At 38.7% G+C, this 25,337-nt stretch overlaps 1 protein-coding gene across 4 annotated transcripts in view; it reads left to right on the top strand.

The window, feature by feature from the left end:
- The window catches only part of SPG11 (SPG11 vesicle trafficking associated, spatacsin), a 71,952-nt gene that overhangs the window by 28,734 nt on the left and 17,881 nt on the right, over positions 1 to 25,337 (top strand). For all 4 annotated transcript variants that reach the window (XR_004810972.1, XM_025472944.2, XM_025472948.3 and 1 more), the window contains 13 exons: positions 1,878 to 2,081; positions 3,642 to 3,748; positions 6,215 to 6,360; positions 7,340 to 7,501; positions 9,726 to 9,792; positions 14,083 to 14,248; positions 16,357 to 16,562; positions 16,821 to 16,929; positions 18,388 to 18,547; positions 18,952 to 19,224; positions 19,836 to 20,036; positions 21,108 to 21,215; positions 23,922 to 24,084. Coding sequence is in view for 3 of the 4 variants with exons in the window: in XM_025472944.2 (XP_025328729.2) it covers positions 1,878 to 2,081; positions 3,642 to 3,748; positions 6,215 to 6,360; positions 7,340 to 7,501; positions 9,726 to 9,792; positions 14,083 to 14,248; positions 16,357 to 16,562; positions 16,821 to 16,929; positions 18,388 to 18,547; positions 18,952 to 19,224; positions 19,836 to 20,036; positions 21,108 to 21,215; positions 23,922 to 24,084 (2,072 nt within the window). In the remaining variant the exon portion in view is untranslated. The remainder of the gene's footprint in view (positions 1 to 1,877; positions 2,082 to 3,641; positions 3,749 to 6,214; positions 6,361 to 7,339; positions 7,502 to 9,725; positions 9,793 to 14,082; positions 14,249 to 16,356; positions 16,563 to 16,820; positions 16,930 to 18,387; positions 18,548 to 18,951; positions 19,225 to 19,835; positions 20,037 to 21,107; positions 21,216 to 23,921; positions 24,085 to 25,337) is intronic.

The raw sequence follows: 25,337 nt of genomic DNA, 5'->3' as shown, positions 1-25,337 counted from the left end.
AAGAACTTGCCCTACCAGATATAAAAGCTTATTCTACAGCTATAGCAATTAAGACAGTGGGATTATTGGTTCAAGGATAGACAGATAGACAATAGAATAAAATAATGAGCATAGAAACAAATTTCCACGTGTATGCTCACATTATATATGACCGAGTGGCACTGCACAGTGTGCAAAGAACAATCTTCGATAAAAGGGGCTAGGATAACTGGATAGCTATGTGGGGGGAAAATTAAATTGGACTTTCTGGCTTCTATCATGCATACAATCAATTTCAAGTAGATTTGAAAACCTAAATGACAATGTAGACAAAAGCTCTATAAAACTTTTAGAAGATGTAGAATTTCTTCATGACCCTGGGAATAGGATGTGCTTTCTAAACGGCCTAGAGGGGTAAAGGAAGAGAAGGGTTACTGAGACCTAGAGAGCTACCTGGCAAGAGTTGTGTCCCCTAGTGGAAAATGTCGGTCAGCCTGCAGTCACTCAGCACAAAGAGAGTCAAGGTATCCCCATCCTCTCTTTTTTCTGACTCTTACCATTTGATGTGGGTCTCCCATTGGGTGAACCAGAATGGAAGCCTGAGAACACTGGAGTCTTCTGTCCAAGTGATCATCTAGAGACCGAGAGCAAGAGAAGAGTAGAGCTTGGATCTGGAAGGGAAAGGTATCAGGGCACACAGGCATTTCACAAGAGAGGAGGCACAAATGGCCAATAAGCATATGAAAAGATGCTTTTCTTCACTTGTAGTCATGGAAATGTAAATTTAGTTTGCCAAAAATCTAGGAGCACTTGCAATGACCATCAAAGGTAGGGCATAATCATGTAGCATAATCATACAATGGAGTATTATATAACAACAAAAAGGAACAAATTGTAGTTATGGGTGTTGACATGGTTAAATCATACAATGTTGAATAGAAGTAAGACTAAGAACAGTATATCCAGAATGTACCATTTATATATAAAGTTTAAAATAGGCAAAACCAAACAGATTATTTGGGGTTATATATATGACTGGTAAAACTAAAAGTAGGGAATGGTTATTACAAAGTCAGAATAGTGGTTACCTCTAGGGGTAGCAAAGGACATGCAGTGGGAGAGGAATATACCAAGGGCTTCTAATATAATACTCTATTATCTGGCTGATGGTAACATAGTATTTCTATAAATGCCACATTATATATGTTCTATTTTCCTTTGTGTGGTATATATACTTAACAATAAATTTGTAAAAAAGTAATATTTAAATGCAAATTTCTATTCTTATTTAGTAGTTGATTTAGTTAAATTCTGCTTTAGTTTTTTTTTTTTTTTTTTTTTTAGATTTATTTATTTATGATAGACATAGAGAGAGAGGCAGAGACACAGGAAGAGGGAGAAGCAGGCTCCACGCGGGAAGCCCGATGTGGGACTCGATCCTGGGACTCTAGGATCACGTCCCGAGCAGAAGGCAGACACCCAACTGCTGAGCCACCCAGGTGCCCCTGCTTTAGTTTTTTAAATGATTTTGTTACAGTATTTTGGAAATTCTCAGAGGTTAAAGCCTCTAGCTTCAAGACCTAACAACTGTTGCCACAGTGGATTGTACAGTTCCAGTCAAAACCACACACACCAAAAAAATGGAGATAGATTTGGTTTTTGAAATATTTAAGATCACTCTAGACTGTTATTACCTTAAATACTAAAATGGTGCACAAACCTTCATCAGAAACTAGCTAAATATACATGCATCAGAACATAGTTATAGAATGAGACTTGACAGTCTTAATTTATAAATCTTTATTTTTAAGTAGTTGAAACTTCAACAATGGAAGTGGTTTGGTCAGCTCTGACTCTAGCAACTTTGTAACTTGCCATCTCTAAAACCTGCCCAACAGGAATGGGATTTTTCTTCAATCTGAGCTAGAAGACTTTGAACTCTTCCTGCTAAGACTGAATCGCATTGGGGGTGTGATGCAAGATGCTCTCCCCATTCAAAACTACAGATCCAAAGAAGGTTGGGATTTCCATTCTCACTTCATTCTCTATTGTTTGGAACATGGTCTGCAGTATCCTCTCTATGTCTATCTTGACTTTTACAAGTGAGTACTGAAAACTGATTTGTCCTTGAGCAGGTCTTCATGTTTTCTCTTTCCATACTACTTCTGAACATGACTTTTAGGAAAATATTAAATATTTACTTGAGGAATACTAATTTTTTTGTAGGAGTCCCCTGCCCCAACCCAAATCCAGCACTCGGTACCTTACTTAGTTCAATGCTGCATTCAACTAAATGCTTATCATGTGTTTTTTGGTGATGTTAATCTTATAATGTCTCTGTTCATCTTTTAAATTACTAGAGAGAATAAAATGAAAGAAATGCTTTAAAAGTTTAAAAGAGGAAGATTCTAAAAGTTAGCTTGGAGTTCTTTATTACCTTCCTTCCCAAACAAATGAGTGCTAACCAACTTTGAATTCATAACCACTTCAAGTTATGTTAGGTATGCCCTAAAATTTATATTTAGATAGGCAAATATACATCAGCAATGTACCTGCCCAATATTAACCTACAGAATCATATGTGGCCATTGTGAATTACTATTGGGTCAGTAATAAAAATTATTATAGTCTCTAAATATGAGTACTTTCAATGTTCTTGGCACTAGGCTAAGTGCTTTACATGTATTATTTCATCTAATATTCACAGAAGTTCTAGGAGGTGGTTACTGCCACCTCCATTCCACAGGTGAGACAACTAGGTATCTTATTGATTGATTGATTGATTGATTTCTAAGTACCTTATTTAAAGCACACAGTTCTAGCAAATGGCACAGCCAGACTTAATTCTACTTAGGTTTGATTCTAGAGTCCACACACTTAGGTGCTAGTGAGAACATTTTTATATTGTGTATTAAAGACTAGGAATTCAAACAAATGATGTTTTTCTGGTTCATATCACTGAGGCTTATTTAGACAATAAGCCTGGGGAAATCTTTTTCCCTCAAAGCTACTGGCAAGAGAAGATTTAAAAGTTATAAGTTCAGGGATCCCTGGGTGGCGCAGCGGTTTGGCGCCTGCCTTTGGCCCAGGGCGCGATCCTGGAGACCCGGGATCGAGTCCCACATCGGGCTCCCGGTGCATGGAGCCTGCTTCTCCCTCTGCCTGTGTCTCTGCCTCTCTCTCTCTCTGTGACTATCATGAATAAATAAATAAAAATCTTTAATAAAAAAAAAAAAAAGTTATAAGTTCAGAGGACCTATTCTGAGATTTAATTTAATTCTTCAGTCCCAGCTTCTCTATAGTATGTAAAAGTTCTCAAAAACCTCTGGAGTTTGAAAATGCTGAAGAGTTTTTGTTGTTTAAAAAATACAATAAAGTAAAAAGTATCTTACAGGACAGGATATCTGTTAATTTAATAGAGTTGGTAAGATTTCATCATGGAAGTAAACACATTATAAATAAAATTATGTCTTTAAATTTTTCTCTATTTCCAGATCATAATGAATATGTAAAGCACAACACAAGAATGGCAGTATATAATGTTATATTTACTTTTAATTCCAAAGTTCCTTTTTTAATGCTAGTTATCATCTGAGCAAACATGGTTGTAACTGTCTTATCCTGTATGTTAACCAGAGTTTGTTCTTTTGTTTTATATACAGACTTAGTCCTGCAAATTGTCCCTTTTTGGAAAAAAAAGAATTACATGAAACTCACCCTTGGTTTGAATTTTTGGTTCAGTGTCGACAGGTTTCCAGTAATTTAACAGGTATGGGTATACTGTATTAAATACAAAAATCTCTTTGGTTAGGGGCACCTGGGTAGCACAGTGAGTTAAGCATCCTACTCTTGGTTTCTGCTTAGTTTGTGATCTCAGGGTCGTGAGAACAAGCCCTGCATCAGGCTCTGTGCTCAGTGTGGAGTCGTCTTGAAATATTCTCTTGCTCTCCCTCTGGCCCTCCCACTCATGCTCTCTTTTTCTTTCTCTGAAATAAGTAAGTCTTTTTTTTTTTTTTTTTAAGATTTTATTCATTTATTCATGAGAGACAGACAGAGAGGCAGAGACACAGGCAAAGGGAGAAGCAGTCTCCATGCAGAGAGCCGGACATGGGACTCGATCCTGGGTCTCCAGGATCAGGCCCTGGGTGGAAGGTGGCGCTAAACCGCTGAGCCACCCAGGCTGCCTTGAAATAAAGAAGTCTTTAAAAAAAAAAGTCTTTGCTAAATAATCAGTCTCTTGAATGGCATTTAATTTGTGAGTTCTAAATAAATCATTTGGCTGTAGACAAATATCTGACTGTCACCTAGGCTCAAGTTTTATTTAAGAACACCAAAAATGTCCCCCTCCTACCAGCCAGCAAAAAGCCAGACAGCATAGCATGTGTGCTTCTGTTGCCTTCCCCTGCGGGCTCATGCTCTGTTGTCTTTAAATAGCTCTCATCTTTACCAGTTAATCACAGGCTGAATTCCTGCTCTCTGGTAGATTGACATCCTTTTTCTATGAAGAATTGGTCTGTTTTCAGGTGTCCACCCTGAATCCTTTAGAAAGTAACTCCAGATAGAGTGAAAAAAAAAAAAAAAATACATAGTATGTGTAGGATTGTTGCATCTTCTGTTGTGGAGCTACTGAAGGAGAGTTTTGGTCTGGTTATAATCAGAAAATCCCTGTGACACCCGCTGCCACCCCCTCAGCTTAGCTGGTATTATTCCAGAGATTCACTCCGGAAAAGGGACAGGCAGAGCCACTGCACAGGCAAGAAATACCAACAACCGATCTTTCAGTTTTATGTAACTCCTGTTTTCTTTCCCAAATAAAGAATTTTTTCGTAATGTGGATTGGGTTTTTTTTGTTATGTTTTTTGATGCTGATTATAAAATAATACATGTTCATTATGAAGAAAAATTAGAAGCCACAGACTTATCAGGAAGATAAAACTCCACAGGTAGATAACATAGGTAGATAATCATCCACAAGCAACTCTTGATGTATTTTAATGTATTTTATTCCAGGTATTCTCTCTATATGTTTTTTTTAGCCCAGTCTACATTATATTTCATTCATCCAACAAATATTTATTAAGCTCTCACGTTGTGACAATATAAGTACTAGGAATACAGCTAGAAACATCTGTGTATTTATATATTGCTTTTTTCACATAGTAATTATAAGAATTTTCCTATATGCTTAGAGACAGTGACTATTTTATATCTACCTAATATTTCATCATATAGATGTACTCTTAATTAACATACTGTTCTCTCAATTTTTGACACTGAGGCTGTTTTCAGTTTTTTTCTATCATAAATAATAGTCTTGTGTATATTTGAACATAGAATTTTTGTCTGTGTTTTAGATTATTTCTTTAGTGCAAATAGATTCCTGGATATGAAATTACTAGATCAAAGGCTATATACATTTTGAAGGTTCTTGCTATAAGGCCAGATTGCTTTTTCAGGGGGATTTATAGCATTTTATCCACAAGTCCCAGCTTCTACATGCCCTGACCAGCTCTGTGCTTGAGGCAGATTATTATTATTTTTTAAAAGATTTTTATTTATTTATTTATGAGAGACACAGAGAGAGGCAGAGACACAGGCAGAGAGAGAAGCAGGCCCCACGCAGGGAACCCGACATGGGACTCAATCCCGGGTCTCCAAAATCAGGCCCCAGACTGAAGGAGGCACTAAACTGCTGGGCCACCTGGGCTGCCGGAGGCTGATTATTTAAAAAAAAAAAAAAAAAAAAAAAAAAACATTGCTGATAAGGAATATACAGCATGTAATTAATATTTTACATTGCATTTATTTATTGCTAATGAATTATATATTTTTATATGTCTAACATTTATATTTCCTCCTTTGTAAATGGTTATTTACTTTGTCTGCTTATCTGTTGGAGTCCGTATTTTGGGCATTGATTTGTATGAGCCCTTTGCTGAAGACATTAATCCTTAGATTGTCATTTGCTGTTAATTTGTTGTTAAAATTTCCCCCCTAGTTCATTACTGCCTTTCAATTTTCTTCTGTTTGTCTCAGTTTCAACACTTGTTTATATCAATTGTTGGGATAGTTTTTATTTTATGTGGACAAATCTTTCATTTTTTCCCCTTTATGATGTTTTCCTATTGCTTTTCAACTTAGAAAGTCCTTCTTACTGTGGATAGAGTTAAAAATTTTCTTCCTCGGAATTAAGTAATTCTTTCTCTTGAGAAAAACATACTCTTTTGTTTTTCAGATCCCAAACTGATCTTCCAGGCTAGCCTTGCAAACGCTCAGATACTGATTCCCAGCAACCAGGCCAGTGTAAGCAGTATGCTATTGGAAGGACATACTCTCCTGGCCCTTGCTACCACAATGTATGCCCCTGGCGGTGTCAGCCAGGTATGGACAGCACTTTTACCTAGTATGGCAAAATAGGACTGATTTTAAATTTAGCAGAAATATCTATGTGTCTTCTAGTCTCCTTTGATATTCAAATACAACCACTTATATAAGTATTTCATTTTATTAAAGAACATAAAACAAGGATGAAGTTTTAAATTTTATATTGCATCCTCTTAAGTTGGACTGGAATTGATATGTGGTCTAGAGATTTTTTTTACCTTTGTTTTCTAAACTTCAGGTTTGTTTTCAGGGTAGAATCAGGATCTGATTGCTCCTGGAAATAACTGCACTCTAGATGTATTGCTTGGGAATCATTCTCTACTATTTGTACTCTTAGACAGACCAAAGGAAATAATAATTTCTAGCTATCCATATAAACTCTTTAAGCAACCCAGTGGAAATTTCCCATCTCTATTTTTTTGAAAGTACACAGTATGCCTCATTAGAAGGAACTTAAGAATGCTACTTACCGTGTAATCTTTAAAAGCTTCTTATTGATGCTAGTTTAATATAATACCACCTCCTCCAAATTATCACAATATATTTTAATTCATATGGTTATCTGTTCCTCTGTTTTTAATCACCTGTCAGAAATTAGTCATAGAGTAACTTGAGAGCTGAGAGAGAAGGTCCTCTCAGAAGGTAGGTATCATCTAGTCTAGTAATTTTTTTCACTTTAAAAATATTTACTATTTAAATATTTTCATATGTAGTTTAAAAAACACTGATCTAGTTGAACTTCCCAATTTTGTAGATGAGAAAACTGAGGCCTGCTGTTAAATATCTAGCCCAAGGTCACCAGCTAGTTTTTCTTAGAACCATAACTAAAACTATTAGCTTCTGACTCTTTCACGAGTGGTTTTTTTCACTACCATATAGTTTTTTAAGCTAATCTTGTTTCACTCTTGTGAAAAAAAAAAAAGACATTTGGAGAAGAGAAAAACCTTATTGTGTACCATGTGATCTTTTTATCTAGGTTGTTCAGGATGATGAAAATGAGACCTGTTTGAAGAAAGTAGATCCCCAGTTACTGAAGATGGCATTAACTCCTTATCCCAAGCTAAAAACTGCTCTCTTCCCACAGTACACTACCTCTAATGTTCTGCCGCCTGATATTACGCTTTACCACCTTATTCAGGTACAGTATATAGGAGTCTCACTTAGGGTACAGCCAGGAAGACTGAAACCTACTCTGGGTCTTTCAAATGGAAGACATTTAACATACATAATTACTTCCATAGTCATAGCAGAATGGGGAATCCAAACTTGTGATGGTGAGACCACTCAAAAACTGACAAAGGAGGAAGCATCAACATCTCTCCAGCTGCAAGAATGGTGCAAAAAATAGTGTTACCAGAAGCTGGACCCATCTCTCTCTGGGAGCTAAACTAACAACCAGGCTGCCTAATAGGAACTTGGAACCTAGAGGGTAGAGCTGGAACCATGGAGGAGATACCTTGAAAATGAAGGAGAGGAAAATATCCTGGTTTCTGCTCTCTTTGTACCTTTAATTTCCCATGTTGTCTCTCTTGGCTAAACCTATCTGGTAGTCAAAGGGTAAATGGGCTTGGGAAATGCAGTTCTCTGTAGAACAGGAGAAAGGTGGGAATGGATCTGAGAGCAGACAGTTGGCAAGCATGCTGGTTGGCTGCCTGCATTAAAAACCACTTTGAAAAAAAAAAAAATGAAAAAAAAAAAAAAACACTTTGTTCTACTACTAATGACTTCTCTCTATCCCTTCTCAGTGAATAGGGCTATCTGTTTATTTAAGTCAGTGCTTCTTAACCTTTTTCAGGATAAAGAACTCTTTTTTTTATATATTTTATTTATTTATTCATGAGAGACAGAGAGAGAGGCAGAGACCTAGGCAGAGGGAGAAGCAGGCTCCATGCAGGGAGCCCAGTGTGGGACTCGATCCCGGGTCTCCAGGATCATGCCCCAGGGCTGAAGGGAGGTGCCCAACCGCTGAGCCACCCAGGCATCCCAAGGATAAAGAACTCTAAGAATGTGAGAGAGCTATGAGTCCTCTACCTAGAAAAATTGCACATATGTGTATAATTTTGCTTCAATTTCAGAGGAATTCAGATTCCCTGAGACCTACTCAGATCCTCCATGATGAACACATTCTTTTGTTTGCTTCTCATTTCAAAGGGCTTTTGCCTTTTCTCTCTGGCTGCACATATTCCCTTGAGGTCCTTAATTCAGCATGAACTCTATAATCTATAAAGGTACAAAATCTCTCTAATGTGAACGGTCCTTAATTTATAGAGTAGTCCTACTCAAAAATGTGGTCCTCAGATGGCTGCCAGTTCACAAACTGTTGCTGTTATGTGTTGAGATTAGGATCTTGCACTGTGATATAAATCTGTGTCATTACAGTGTTCATTCAGCAGGCTGTGTGTGTGTGTGTGTGTGTGTGTGTGTGTGAATGTAGCAAGACTCTCTTGAGGCAGGAAGTATTAAGCTGCATTTAAATTTATTTACAAGCTTCTCATGTCCTTGCAGACTGGTAGCACCAGTATAAACTATATATAAGTGGATTCTATTAAAACATAGTTTCAGTACCTAAAGTGGATTCAATCAGCCTAAAACATAAGTGGTTTCAGGTTGTTCTTTGTTCTGTTTTTCAAGTTGACTGATGCAGTTTTTTGGTCTTGTTATTTTACAAAGAGTGGTCCTTCCTTAATAGACCACAAATTCTCCCATAATTTTAAATCAAAGCTGCTCTTTGTTTAGCCACCCAAATCTTTACTTTAAAGGATTTTTCATTTTCTTCTTTATCTTTCCTACCATCTGTTTATAGTGTTTGCTACATCTCTGGCCTAGACAAATTTCAAACAGCCATGGCTCCCTGCTTTCAAACCTTTTCTGACTGGCTTAACCTTATTCCACTCTTTTTTCTTTGTTGTTGGTGGTGATTTGTTCATCACATTCCTCTAACTTTGATCTACTTGTCTCCCTCTTTCCTTTCTAGATTGCGCCTTCACTCACCTTGTCCTGTTTACATGGTAACTTTGTCTAGACTCAGTCCTCTTGGGTTTGGATTCCAAAAGCATATCAAAAGTCCATTTTACATTATAATTGATGCTGATTCAACCAAAAGAGGGTACACTTTGCAGATATAGTTTGAAGTGAGAAGAGTCTTTAAAAGGAATGTAGCTGCTTCCATTTTTACTAACGAAGGAAAGTATCTCATGCATTCTTTTTTTTTTTTTTTTAAGCTGTGTTCAGAGAATTTATGTGCAGAAAGATAAGGTTGGAGAAGGGAAGAAGGGAAGTAGACTACTTGCGAAGTCTTTTCATATATTTTTACTTATTTTAGAATCATTTAGCGTTTAACTCTGACTTTTCTGCTTTTTTAGTCACTATTGCCCTTTGACTCTAGCAGATTGTTTGGCTGGCAGTCTGCCAACACACTGGCTATTGGAGGTAAGTGATTCCAGGTACCTAGGGCTTTAGAAGGAAGTTTTTCAGGAATGTTGACAGTAGAAGGTTTTTGTTTTTTTAAGATTTTATTTATTTATTTATGAGAGACATAGGTAGAGGGAGAAGCAGGCTCCCTGCAGGGAGCCTGATGCGGCACTTGATCCCAGGATTCCGGGATCATGACCTGAGCCAAAGGCTCAACCACTGAGCCACCCAGGTGTCCCGACAGTAGAATTTAATTTATGTAAAGACAATCCATTTGTTTTCATTGATTTCTATTTTAAAAATAAAGATGCATTCTAATGACAAACATTTTAGAGTTGAAAACATGTTGCGAGTTAAATTATAGTAAGTCAGTAGCGCTGTTCTGTTCTTGCTGGGAAATGTGAGAAAATGTAGGTAGGAAATGTACCTACCTGCTTAAATCTCTCCCTTTCCCCAAATTCCTGTTTGTTTGCAATATTATAAAAGTTAAGAGCATAGGTGTAGGCATTAGACAAATCCTGGCTTGACTATGTGATAGCTGTCTGACCTTGGGTAAATGGTTTAACCACTCTTCAGTTCCCTATAAAATAAGGTTAATAATAGTGCCCACCTCACATATTATATGAAAATGAAAGGATATAATAATGCATTTAAAAAGCTTGTGTCGGGGGTGCCTGGCTGGCTCAATTGGTTAAGCATCTGCTTTTGGCTCAGGTCATGATCTCAGAGTCCTGGGATCAAGCCCCACTTGATTCTCTGCTGAGCAAGGAGCCTGCTTCTCCCTCTCCTTCTGACCCTCCTCCTGCTTATGCTCACTCACTCACACAATCTCTTTTTCAAGTAAATAAATCTTTTTAAAATGTTTAAAAATTAAAAGCTCTTGAAGTTTTTGGTGCATAGTAATCACCAGATGCATACACACTACTGTCCTCTTTAGGCTATAAGCATTTGTCTGATTGTCTTTTATGCCGATTCTTAAACTCTTTTTCTATTTCTTTTTTTACTTTTAAATTTATTTTTTTAAATATTTTATTTATTTATTCATGAGAGAGACAGAGAAAAAGGGAGAGATCTAGGCAGAGGGAGAAGCAGGTTCCCCGCAGGGAACCTGATGTGGGACTTGATCCTGGACTTCTGGGATCACGCCCTGAGCCGAAGGCAGATGCTCAACCACTGAGCCACCCAGGTGTCCCTTTACTTTTAAATTTAGAGTTATCCTTTAATATCGTGGCACCTGTGGTGCCTCTGCTGAAATCACTCTAAAGTAGGCTTTAAATGAGCACTTTGCACATAAGGTATACCCTGTAACTATTTACTGAGATGCGTAAAATGTATTTTCTTATATGTCAGTTTTATAAGTTCAAATTTCAATATATTTACCCAGTGCCCAAGGTTCAGTGCAGTGCTAGGCCTATAGTAGATGTTCAATAAATACTTGTTGAGGGCTAAATAAAGTAGTGTGTATTGTATTTTCAAGTGAAAATACTCTTTCTAATTAATCTCTGTAAAGTTCTCCTAGAGTGTAGACCTCATCCCCGTCCTTCGTGTTCTAATGCTTCCAACTCCAACACTTAGCCAGAGTCCTGACCCTCTTGTGGAAAAGGAGCTCCATACTACAATACTAGAGCAGCAGAGAGGAAGTTGAAGACCTATTCCCTGCCTGGTTTTTAGAAGTTTAAAACATATTTGAGGAAATAAAGCACAAAGTAAATGAAACAGTTATGAAAACATAATGTGGATTTATAAAATTAGAGATTTGTATTTAATTGGAATATTTATTTCTTTTTTCGTGTGGTCTTACCATGAAAAAGAGATGTAGGATAACTGCGAGGTGATTTGGCTTCTGTGACAAGCCAGAGAAAAATTTCCCTTTGGGTAGAATTATTTCTTGTACATGCCCTCCATGCTAATTAGCTCCCAACTGCTAAGAAATCAGGGTCTTATTTGAATTAAAAACTCAAGTTAGCTCATCTGGCACCAAGCAGTGCTATATCCTTTACATGTACTCAGCAAATATTTAATGAATGAATGAACAGTTTTGTATATAATTATAAGTTACCAAGGTCACTGTGATATCACAAAGAATATAGATAAAGCATGCAACAGTTTTTTAATCTCCGAGAGGGTGTACTTTTAAGTAATAGCTTTGTAAGTTGACAGACGCCTCTCAACTCTTCAAGTCTTTTTATTTATTTATTTTTTTTTAAAGTGCCAAGTCACAATATAAAAAGTCCTTAGAGGGATGCCTGGGTGGCTCAGCAGTTGAGCGTCTGCTTTCAGCCCAGGGCGTGATCATGGAGACTCGGGATTGAGACCTGCATCGGGCTCCCTGCATGGAGCCTGCTTCTTCCCTCTTCCTCTGCCTGTGTCTCTACCTCTCTCTGTGTGTCTCTCATGAATAAATAAATAAAAATCTTAAAAAAAAAAAAGTCCTTGGAATGTCACAAGATAAAACTTTTTTTCAGAAATAAGCTTTGAGGGGCACCTGGGTGGCTCAGTGGGTTAAGCATCTGCTTTTAGCTCAGGTCATGGTCCCAGGGTGCTGAGATTGAATCCCCTGCAGGAAGCCTGCTTCTCCCCCCTCCTTCCTACTCCTCCTCTCTCTCATTCTCTCTCAAATAAAATGAATAAATAAAATATTTTAAAAAAAAGAAATAAGCTTTGAACTTTGAAAATAAGAGCGAATGTACTATTTTCCAGAACTTGTTCCTTAACAGTTCAAAATGTTATTTCTTTTTTTCTTTTTCTTTTCTTTTTTTTTTTTTTTTTTTACAAGTAGTGAGTGATTAAGAGGCATTTAAAGATTACGGTTCGGGCAGCCCTGGTGGTGCAGCGGTTTAGCACCACCTGCAGCCCGGGGTGTGATCCTGGAGACCCAGGATCGAGTCCCACGTCGGGCTCCCTGCACGGAGCCTGCTTCTCTCTCTGCCCCCAATGCCCCCACCCCGAATAAATAAATAATCTTTAAAAAAAAAAAAAAGATAAGGGCTTATACTAACTTATCACATCCAAATATCTCCTGACTTCAGATTTCTCTAAAGAGAGGAAAAAATGCTTTCTGCCTTTTTCACGAGCACAGAGGAACTTTAAGCTGAACTACCCTGCCTGCCTAAGCAAAGTGGTCATCATATAGATAGATAATAAGGTGCTCCAAATACAACACAGAAAGTATAACCAACAAAAGGAAATTGAAGGAGGGCATTAACGTGGAGAAAAGGATGTTCTTACACTATGTATTGGAGAAAGGTACAGGGTGTTGCCCCTGATGTATAGAGAACTCATAAAAATGTTAAGAAGGGAATTCATTGTGTAATGAGCTCCATGAATTAATTAAAAAGCTCCTTTTGCAGACCCTTAGCAGAGATTTTATAGCTAACGCATTATCGCCATTGTGACTTAAAGGATCATCAGATACAGAATTAAGGCATCTGAAATAACAAGTTGAATGAGGAAAAAGCATAATTTATAAGTTTTTATGGAGCTTCTTGGGTACATGTTTTTGTACCCAATATGGGAGGCTGGGGCACTAAGGTGGCTCAGGTAAGCATCCGACTATTGATTTCAGCTCAGGCTATGATCTCAGGGTTGTGGGATTGAGCCTTGTGTTGGGTTCACCACTCAGCGGGGAGTCTGCTTAAGATTTTCTCCCTCTCCCTCTGACCTTCCCCCCACACATATGCACTCTCTCTAAAATAAATTTAAAAATATGGGATCCCTGGGTGGCGCAGCGGTTTGGCGCCTGCCTTTGGCCCAGGGCGCGATCCTGGTAGACCCGGGATCGAGTCCCACGTCGGGCTCCCGGTGCGTGGAGCCTGCTTCTCCCTCTGCCTGTGTCTCTGCGCCTCTCTCTCTCTCTCTCTCTCTGTGACTATCATAAATAAATAAAAATTAAAAAATTAAATAAAATAAAAATAAAATTAGGGGCTACATCAACACATTAAAATGAACTATTATGTTTTGGTGGTTCAGAGTAATACACAGTGGTACAAAATGACTATAGCAACTGGTTTTTTTTCTTTTTTTAAGATTCATTTATTAGAGAACGTACTGCAAGCAGGGGGAAGGGTAGAAAGAGAGATTGAATCTCAAGCAGACTCCCTGCTGAGCATGGAGCCCAACACAGGGCTCGATCCAATGACCTGGAGATCAAAAGCCAAAATCAAGAGTCAGATACTTACCCAACCAAGCTAGCCAGGTGCTCTGCAACTTGTTTTCTTTCACCATTGCAAAGTTAAGTTGTCCACGCACAGATTTGAAATTAATTGTGGTGAGGTGCAGAGGATTAATATTGCTTCACTTTCCCCCCAGATGCAGTGAGTCATCTCCCACATTTTTCTAGCCCTGATCTGGTTAATAAATATGCTATCATGGAACGTCTGAATTTTGCATATTATTTACAACATGGACGGCCGTCATTTGCATTTGGTACTTTTCTGGTCCAGGAATTAACCAAGAGCAAGACTCCCAAGCAGCTGTGAGTATTTAAAACATAATTTGTATTCTTTTTTTTTTTTTTTAAAGATTGATTGATTGATTCATTCATTCATTCATGAGAGGCACAGAGAGAGAGAGGCAGAGACATAGGCAGAGGGAGAAGCAGGCTCCATGTGGGATTCGATTCCAGAACTCCAGGATTACAACCTGAGCCAAAGCCAGACACTCAACCGCTGAGCCACCTAGGCATCCTTAATTTGTATTCTTAAAAGCCATATCTGGGCAGCCCGGGTGGTTCAGCGGTTTAGCGCCGCCTTCAGCCCAGGGCCTGATCATGGAGACCCGGGATCAAGTCCCACATGGGGCTCCATGCATGGAGCCTGCTTCTCCCTCTGCCTGTGTCTCTGCCCACCCCCCCTCCCCCCCGTCTCTCATGAATAAATAAAATCTTTTTTTTTTTTTAAGGCATATTTATGTCTTTTACACATGCATTTGAAAAAAAATATACTGGAAACCTATCACAGGGGCAGCCCCAGTGGTGTAGCGGTTTAGCGCCGCCTGCAGCCCGGGGCGTGATCCAGGAGACCCAGGATCGAGTATCGCGTCGGGCTCCCTGCTTGGAGCCCGCTTCTCCCTCTGCCTGCGTCTCTGCCTCTCTCTCTCTCTCTCCCTCCCTCCCTCCCTCCCCCCCCCTTCTGTGTCTCTGTGTGTCTATGAATAAATAAAATCTTAAAAAAAAAAAAAAAACTTATCACAGTTAAGTAGTTATGCCTGGCTAGTAATTTGATCTTTTTTTTTTTCTCCCATTTTGTGCTTTTCTGTATATTCCAAGTTTGGGGGATGTAATGTGTCTTTTGTTAATGGGAAAAAAAGAGAATAAAGATAATATTAAAAGATACTATTAAAAAAAGATACTATTTATATCTTTTAAAATTCTGTTGTTTTTTTTTTAATGACCCAGGAGATTGGCAAATATTAGCAGTTACTCTAAAGAGAGAATTGTATAATAAGATGTGAATTCTGTATTTAAGATCTGCATTTTTTTATAATTCATTTTTATTAAGCACAGAATTGGGAGGAGTATTTGATATAATCAGCTAAATATAGATCTACTTTATTAGTTTGTTTTGTAGTTAATGAATTTTTTCAATTTTTTTTATTTTTAAATTTAAATTCAATTAATGAACATTTAGTGTATTATTGGTTTCAGAAGTGGAGGTCAGTGATTCATCAGTCTTCTGTAACACCCAGTTCTCATTATATTATGTGCCCTCCTTAATGTCCATCCCCCAGTTACCCCATTTCCCCACCCACCTCCCCTCTAATGACCCTAGTTTGTTTTCTGTGATTAAGAGTCTTTTATGGTGGGGCAGCCCCTGTGGTGCAGTGGTTTAGCGCCGCCTGCAGCCCAGGGCGTGATCCTGGAGACCCTGGATCAAGTCCCACGTCAGGCTCTCTGTATGATGCCTGCTTCTCCCTCTGCCTGTGTCTCTGCCTCTCTCTCTCTCTCTCTCTCTCTGTCTGTCTCTATGAATAAATAAATAAAATTTAAAAAAAAGAGTCTCTTATGGTTTCTCTCTCTCTTTCTCTCTCTGATTTCGTCTTGTTTCAAAGTAATGCATTTTAGTGATAAAATATTCAAGTAATTAAGAAGGGTGAAAAATGAAAGATAAAAGGTCCCTGAATCTCCTGTCGGCATGAGTCTACACAGTAAATAAAGATGGGTAATTTCTTGTGCAACTTTCCTTGAAATTTATCTATGATGTAAAACTACATATACTATATATATATCATATCAAAATTTAATTAGCATTAATTTTCTTGGTAGTTTATTTATACACACTCATAATTGATAAGATCACAAGTTGTCAGTCTTTCAGAAGTTCTGTTCTGTGTTCCCTGGATGAAGTTGGAAACAAGAATAATTTGGCCTGTGAGTTGATGCTTTAGGAGAAGGTTAAAGATTGAGGGACGATGGAGACAAAACTACCAAGAACCTCAATGAATGTGTGCAGGGCTCAAAAACTGAAAGGAGAGGAAGCTAAAAATCACAGGTGTCTGATACTCCATGCATCACTGCATAATTCCATCTGCTTTTCCTGGTGAGAAACTGTTTTCTGATGTGATTTTGATTCCTTTCTTTTTCAGGATCCAGCAAGTAGGCAATGAAGCTTATGTTTTAGGGCTCTCCTCCTTCTACATTCCATCAGTAGGAGCTGCCTGTGTTTGTTTCTTAGAACTGCTTGGCCTCGATAGCCTCAAGCTCAGAGTTGACATGAAAGTGGCCAATATAATTTTGAACTACAAATGTAGAAATGAAGATGTTCAGTACAGCTGTATCAGAGAGGCTCTAGGTACCAGTACCTTTTCTATCTGGGGTTTGTTTTGTTTAGAGGACAAGGGATGAATAGGTTTAAAGTATTGAATCGTTGGTGGTTGGGGAGGAAACAATTGTCTTCCTGTTTCATCCTTTTCCTACAGAATGTTTGTACTTTATCTCATTTTCTGGGCCTTTTAATTAGGTTCTGAAATGGCCCTGGGCCACACTCTTCAAACAGAAGAGTTCCTGACCCTTTCTCTTGACCATATTTTATTGTTTGTATTTCTTACAGTTGAAAAACTATCTAAACTGGCTGTGGGTGAAAAGGCCACCGTAGAGGAATTGCTTATTCTCTTAGAAGAAGGTATATGGAACAACATTCAGCAGCAAGAGATAAAGAGGTTTGTTGAATTTCCACCTCATGCTCTTTTCCAGCAAGCTTTTTTCTTCCAGTCTGTGTTTGCCTAGTCTTTCTTCTGACACCTCAGATGTTTTTACTAATCCCTTCAGGCCATCTTACTTGGACAGTATATAGTAGTTACTCAGTAAATGGACAGTGAGTTTTGATTGCTTCTTGCCATCAGTAAAGGAGGATGTAGATAGGGACGCCTGGGTGGCTCAGTGGTTGAGCATCTGCCCTTGCTCAGGGCGTGATCCTGGGTCCTGGGATTGAGTCCCACATCAGGGTCCCTTTGAGGAGCTTGCTTCTCTCTGCCTATGTCTGTGCCTCTGTCTCTTTCTCATAAATAAATAAATAAATAAATAAATAAATCTTAAAAAAAAAAAAAAAGGGAGGATGCAAATAATCATTCACTCTTTAGAGATAAGAGTTTCCAAGAGATGGAGAACTCTGTCTCCCCGCTGTCCTGCTAGTGAGAGAAACTTCTTAAGTGTTACATGTTGAAATCATTTAAGAAGATATGGGATGGGAGCACCTGGGTGGCTCAGTTAGTTAAGCATTTGACTCTTGATTTCAGCTCAGGTCATGATCTCAGGGTCCTGAGATCTAGCCCCACATCGGCTCCCTGCTGGGCGCAGAGACTGCTAAAGCTTCTCTTTGCCCCTCCCTTGCTCTCTTTCTCTTTTTCTCTCTCTCTTGCTTTCTCTCTCGCTCTCTCAAAAAAACAAAAAATATATATATACATATGTGTATATATATATATATATATATATATATATATATATATAAAGAAAAAAGTTGGGGGATGTATCTCACAAAATTTGACTCTAAGAGTTGTCCTTAATTTTTCTCTTGCTAATATGTTAGTTGATAATGAAAGTTGAGGTGACCATCTATCCACAGAAATACCTCTACTTATACATTTATGCCATCTTTCCTCTGTGCTATGCCACCGGGGGTGACCTAGCCACCTTAGACCCTGGGAATGCAGCACTCTCCTGTACCTGCTATCAGTGACTCTGTTCTCAAGTTTTCTGCTGTGAGCAGGAATAAGTACTGCCCCTTCATGAGGAAGCCCAAGCATCTGTCTGGGCTCTGATACTCTAAAGCAAATCATGCGAAACAATTAAGCACTCAGGAAATTTCTTGAATGCTGATTTATTCAATACTCCTAAAGGTGGTATATAGCTAGTATAATCTATCTATGGATAGATTCTTGGTTGATAAAAGGAATGAATTCTGCCAGTATGCTAAGAAGACTTTTTTATACATTCTGGGCGCAAGAGCCTTCTTTTTTTTTTTCCCCCCAAAGCAGCCTAATAAACATTTGGTATTTGTAGAAAGGCTTTTTAGAGAATATACTGCAGTTAAGTTTATTTAATTTTTACTAATTTTCCATTTAAAACTAAAGCTATATTTTAACAATTTTTTTCTCTACTGCCCCAACTTCCAATTACAGGTTATCTAGTGAATCTAGCAGCCAGTGGGCATTAGCAGTACAGTTCTGCAGGCTTCACAATGTGAAGCTGAGCACGTCTTACCTTAGAGAATGTGCCAAAGCAAATGACTGGTTACAGTTCATTATTCACAGCCAACTCTATAACTATCACCCAGCGGAGGTAAGCCACCATTTGTTGCCAACTATTCAAGAAGAGGAAATGGAAAACTTCAGGGAGGATGAATAGTGTTCTTTCTGTTGTGTGTACCTAGGCTTTTGTTTTATATGATACTACTGTTTTTACTAAGATTTCAGTGGGTTGGCTTCAGACAAAGAATTAGTCATTAGTACTACAGAGCTGAAGGAAGAGTTTTTGTGACTCCAGATTAAATATAGAAATTCAATCCAAAAAAAAAAAAAAAAAGAAATTCAATCCAAAGCAACAAATAACTTTGTAAAATGGTATGGTCACTTCCCCCCCACACAGTTCAAGGTGAGAAAGAACAATTTTACCTCTGCTTTTCTCTAACATTTTTCAGCTCCAGATAGAACTGGTCTTTTTAAATCACCTAATATGTTTTCTAGGTGAAATCTCTTCTTCAGTATTTCAGTCCTGTCCTTCAAGACCACTTAAGACTAGCTTTTGAGAACCTGACCTCAGTGTCTAAATCCAAAATGGATAGTGGTGAAGTCTGCAGCAGGTCTCCCCAGGAACTCCAGAGAAACAAAGAAGAAATGGCTGATTTCTTTCAAGTTCTACTCCAGTGCTCAGAGGAACCAAACCCCTGGTGCTGGCTCCTAGCTGAAGCAATGAAACAACAGGCTCCTATCCTTAGTGTCCTGGCCTCATGTCTTCAGGTGAGGATAATAAGAAGCCTAAATTAAAGACCCAGCAAACAATGGAAAAAGTGGAAAGGGACAGAGAAGGCTGATAATCAGAAAGGAAGTGGGGTGATGATGACAGTGAGGCTCCAGCATGTATTTGTAAGGTCACTGTAACTTTTACACTTTTCTGGCTTAGGCTCCAAGCCATCTAGTATACTTCCTTGTACCTTAATATTCAGTAACTTAAGTGGTCAGAGCTTGGTTCCTGGTTGGCAGTCATAGAGAAAGGATTGTGCCTCTTGAGCAGACAAGTGAGATGCTCTAGAAAGTCCCTTGATCAGCATTTCTGTGGAAGCCAGTCTTGTTCCTTATACCTAGTACTTCCACTGTTTCCATATATACCCATTCTGTCTCTTGGTCTTTTGATACGTCACACTGCAGAACAGTTTATAATAGTTCCTTGTTGCTCATTAGAATTTATTTCAGTTTGAAAGCTTTTCAAGCTAGTTTAACCAATTTCTTGAGATGACTTGTTCTAAACAGGAAATATCTATCCATGTTTGTAGCATTGCTGGAAGCCTCCAACTCCCTCTATCAGGTAATCCAGACACAACTGTTTTTGAAAAGTTTTTATCCTGTGACAGGATGCCAGTACTATTCCTTGTCTCTGTGTTTGGATCATCACATCTGTGGAGGACAGTGTTGCAGCTGAAGCAACAGAACACATTCAGGGCTCAGTGGAAGGCCACATATGGGACCTTCAAGACCTCTCAGTCATCTGGAGAACATTATTAACAAGGCAGAAGAGCAAAACTCTCATCAGAGGTTTCCAACTTTTCTTTAAGGTAGTAATAGTCACTTCATTTATTTTCTGTGTTTTAAAGGGTTACTTCAGGATACCCCTATTGGCTTTTTTAGTTGTTTTTTTTAGCTGACAACAAGTGATGATAACTACCATTTATTTAGCAAAGAGCTTTATTTTTTTTTTTTAAAGATTTTATTTATTCATTAGAGAGAGAGTGTACAGAGGAAGAGGGAGAAGCAGACTTCCCACTGAGCAGGGAATCCAATGCAGGGCTGGATCCCAGGACCCTGGGATCATGACCCGAGCCAAAGCCAGTCACTTAACCAACTGAGCCACCTAGGCACCCCAGCAAAGAGCTTTATATATATTTTTTTGATATAAAAATTATCACAAAAAAATTATCACAATAGTCCTTTAGAAAGATAATATATTAGGATGTTATGAAGTGATAGTATTCTCATTTTAAAGTAATAAACTCAGGCTCACAGAACTTAAGTAACATGCCCAGGGTCTCAAAGTATGTTAGTAAGCAGTGTATTTATAGTTCAGATCTATACTTTCTCATTCCAAAACCCCTGTCTTCTGACTGAAAAGCCCCCACCAAGTGATAGAAATGCTGCAGACAGCAGTAGGTTGGGCAGCTCAGTGGAGTATCTCCAGCTCATGTGCAGTGACCAAGTAAAGAATAGACAGAAAATGGACTGTTGAGTAGGTGTACCTGGTCTGAATATCCTTTTTCTAAAAGGCAAAATAAATAGAAATTTAACCTCCTTTCTCTTTAACATACATGATTCAATTCTTTGAAATTGTTATTAATAGTACTTGTTTGGGATCCCTGGGTGGTGCAGCGGTTTGGCGCCTGCCTTTGGCCCAGGGCGCGATCCTGGAGACCCGGGATCGAATCCCACGTCGGGCTCCCGGTGCATGGAGCCTGCTTCTCCCTCTGCCTGTGTCTCTGCCTCTCTCTCTCTCTCTGTGTGACTATCATAAATAAAAAAAAAAAAAAATAGTACTTGTTTTTACTATGCCTCTTACATTGGTATTATTCATTAAGAAAATAGTATTGATTAGCTTCGCAATGTTTAAATTTCATTCAAACTCTTCCTCAAAGGATTCCCCACTACTGTTGATGATGGAGATGTATGAACTGTGTATGTTCTTCAAGAATTATAAAGAAGCTGAAGCTAAACTTCTGGAGTTCCAAAAGAGCTTTGAAACTGTAAGTTGAAATCCTATTGCTCTTTATCACTGATCTGAAATTGGTTAGAGTGGCCTGTTATCTGCTAGTAGTCAGGATATAACAGCAGACAAGTAGCTGGGTATGTGGCATAATTCAAACTAACTCATTTGTACTGTTCCAGAGGTGGGGAGACAGATCACGAGTTACAGTGGCTTTGCCAACAGCACCTCAGTTGCCAGGCATGACAGAGAAGTTTCACTTGGCTACTTTTAAGTAACTCATTTAAGTGGAATTGTACAGTATTTGTCTTTTGTAAATGGTTTATTTCACTTAGCATGATGTTCTCAAGCCTCATCCATGTAGAATGCAGAATTTCTTTCCTTTTAAATGCTGAATAAAATTCCATTCTATTTGTGGTATATGCCACATTTGCTTATCCATTCCTCTATCTGTGAATATTTGAGTTGCTTCCACATTTAAATTGTGCTACTATGAACATGGTATACAAATAATCTCTTTAAGATCCTGCTTTCAATTCTTTTGGGTATTCTCTCAAAAGTGGAATTGCTGGATGATATGATAACTGTATCTTTAATATTTTGAGGAATTGTCATACTGCTTTCTATAGCAGTTGCACCATTTTACATTGCCACAGCAGTATACAAGGTTCCAGTCTCTCCACATCCTCTTCAGCATTTGTTTTCTGTTTTGTTTTTTTAAGATTTTAATTTTTTTAAATTTATTTATTCATGAGAGAGACACCGAGAGAAAGAGGCAGAGACACAGGCAGAGGGAGAAGCAGACTCCATGCAGGGAGCCCTATGTGGGACTCAATCCTGGGTCTCCAGGATCACGCCCTGAGCTGAAGGTGGCGCTAAACCGCTGAGCCACCCAGGCTGCCCTCTGTTTTGTTTTTAAGTAAGCTCTGCCCAATGTGGAGACCCCAGGATCAAGAGTTACATGCTCTACCTACTAAGCAAGTCAGGTGCCCCCAGCCTATTTTTTAATAGAGTTTTTTTTTTTTTTTTAATCACTCAGTTTTGGAGTTCTTTGTATATTTTGGGTAATAGTCCATTATTAGATGTGTCTTTTGTAAATATTTTCTTGCAATCTGTGTCTAGTCTTCTAATTCTCTTGAGATTTTGTTTTGTAGAGCAGAAGTTTTTACTTTTGTGATATCTAGGTGTCTCAGTTGAGTGTCTGTCTTCGGCTCAAGTCATGATCTCAGGGCCCTGGGATCAAGTCTCACATCAGGTTCACTGCCCAGCAGGGAGTCTGCTTCTCCCTCTGCCTCTCCCTGCAGCTCCCCTTGCTTATGCTCTCTCGTTCTCTGTCAAATAAATAAAATCTTTAAAAAGAAAAAAAAAGTTTACTTTTATTTTTTTAAAATATTTATTTATTCATGAGAGACACAGAGAGGCAGAGACATAGGCAGAGGGAGAAGCAGGCTTCCCACAGGGAGCCCAATGTGGGACTCGATCCCAGATCCCGGGATCACGCCCTGAGCCAAAGGCAGATGCTCAATTGCTGAGCCACCCAGGCACCCCAAGGTTTTTACTTTTAATGAAGTCCATCTGATCAATTATTTTTTTCATGGATTAGGTCTTTGGTGTTGTATTCTAAAAAGGACCATGTACAAGGTCATCTAGGTTTTCTTTTATATTATCTCTTAGGAGTTTTATAGTTTTTCATTTATATTTAAGTCCTCCCAGATATCTTTAAACATTTTTTTTTAATTTTTATTTATTTATGATAGGCACACAGTGAGAGAGAGAGAGAGAGAGGCAGAGACACAGGCAGAGGGAGAAGCAGGCTCCATGCACCGGGAGCCTGACGTGGGATTCGATCCCGGGTCTCCAGGATCGCGCCCCGGGCCAAAGGCAGGCGCTAAACCGCTGCGCCACCCAGGGATCCCCCAGATATCTTTTTACTCTGACCTGACTGTTCCCGCTCCAGCTTATCCCTTTGGAGGGACAGTGCACCTGTTCCATCCTTGCTTCCACCCTTTACTTCCACATATATTTTTGTTTTGACTAATTCCATCACTTGCCTGCTATAGACCCTCTTCTTACAGCAGCAGGAGTACATAAACAAGTAAATAAAGACTAAGAACTATGCTCCAATTCAGGCTAATGCAGCCTGCTACTTGGGGTCATCTTCCAATTAATATTGCTAACATTTGATTGTAATGACATAAATCCAGGCTTCTTAACCAAGATGCTTCCTTAACAGTAGTATAAACTACAAGCAAACTGGTAGAACAAGTTGGTAGAACAAGTTAATGTTAAGTCTTTCTAAGAGGTCTTGTTATATGAATCTCAGATCTTCTGGACTCGAGGGCAGGCCTCCATCCCTCTCCAAAGCTGTTAAGTAAAACGTGTCAGGTCAATTTCACAGCAACTCACAGGGTTATTAGTTTGGCAGTCGCTAACTTGAAGGTATTTGCTTCAGTTCACTCCATAGTCGGCATTCAGTCTGTAGGTCTCTTGTCCATCTTTGACTTTGACACACACACAGCTCCCTACAGTAGGACATCTCACAAAGAGAAACAAAGGGCTTATTTTTGCCACTCCTCTGAGGCATACCTCTACTTCTTGTCATTTGGAAAGGACCTGAATAAGCGTTCCCCTTTGTGATAGGAAAGGACTTTTGAGGTACCTTGCCTTTCTTATATTTTCCCGGATTGGGATGTTTTGATTTGCTATTCCTGTGAAACTGGTTTTCCTGACCCCCTCTTTTTTCTAGGTTGAAACAGCAGCCACAAGGGTCCACACTACCATCCCTGCCCCATGGCTGAGGGAGCAGGTGTGTTTTCTTCTGAAGCTTATGCTGCAGCAGTGTGGGACCCAGTATGAACTGGGGAAGCTTTTACAGCTATTTGTTGGAATAGAAAATTTCTTCTCTGATGGTAAGACAGTCCTGACAGTTAAGTTGTTAAGAAATTAGATTCCTTAATCTTTTTTTCTTTTTTTTTAGATTCCTTAATCTTGAAAATATTTTAGAAGGGCATTCAGGAAATTAAAATGCATGATATATAACATTACATTTACAGTCCATAATGAGGTTTGAAGAAGAGGTTGCAGGAAAAACTCCAATCACGGTTAAAGCATTCAAAACCTAGCACAACAGGGCATAACCTAAATAATACAATTGGCTGCTCCTTCTGAGGACTTGTCAGCTGCATTTCCCCCTTGGCTAGTCTCTATCCTGTCACTGTCAATTTTTTTTTTCTGACAAGTAGCCTTAAAGTGTTACCATTGCTCAGGGTCACAAACTGTTTCAGAAATGATTAATCCATTTTGAAGGTTTCAAAGACAAATTATGCTTATTTTTTACATTTCTCTCCAGACACTGGCAGTCTCTAAGATTGTTGCTGACTGAGTGAAACCAATTATTGTCTTACCTTCTTTTCTACTTGATAATTTCAAGTTTTTGTTGAATGATTATGTTGTTGTTTTATACTAGATTCTGACATTTTCACTACTGGGGTTATTTGGAGAGCTCATATCTGCACAGAATGGTGACAGAATGCTAGCTAGGCTCAGTGCCTGCATTGTTGGTGGTCAGGGCTGAAGACTGGAAAGAAAGGGTGTTTCCAAAATTAAGTCTGTAAGATGGGACTTGTCTGTTTCTCTATAGACCAAATAGTATGTCCTTTTAACATACAGGTGTTTTTAATTTTTAAAAAAAGATTTTATTTATTTATTCATGAGAGAGAGAGAGGCAGAGACACAGGCAGAGGGAGAAGCAGGCTCCATGCAGGGAGCCTGATGTAGGACTCGATCCCAGGACTCCAGGATCACGCCCTGGGCTGAAGGCAGGAGCTAAACCACTGAGCTACCCAGGGATCCCACAGGTGTTTTTATTGATCTGTAGTAATTTTAATTTTTTTCAGAAATGAATTTCCTATTTTCTCTTTTTTTTTTTGAATTCCCTATTTTCTTGCCAGAATTACTGTATCCTTGAAAAATTATAAGGATTGTCTATGTTGTTAACCATTTTACTGCTTTTATTTTATTTTTTTAAAGATATTTATGTATTCATTTATTAGAGACACGGGGGGGGGGAGAGAGAGAGAGGGAGAGAGAGAGGCAGAGACACAGGCAGAGGGAGAAGCAGGCTCCATGCAGGGAGCCCGACATGGGACTTGCTCCCGGGTCT

The sequence above is a fragment of the Canis lupus genome, chromosome 30 (genome assembly GCF_003254725.2).
Source record: "Canis lupus dingo isolate Sandy chromosome 30, ASM325472v2, whole genome shotgun sequence".
NCBI lineage: Eukaryota > Metazoa > Chordata > Mammalia > Carnivora > Canidae > Canis > Canis lupus.
The sequence above is the reverse complement of the archived record's forward strand: the minus strand, read 5'-3'. Positions and strand labels throughout refer to the sequence as shown.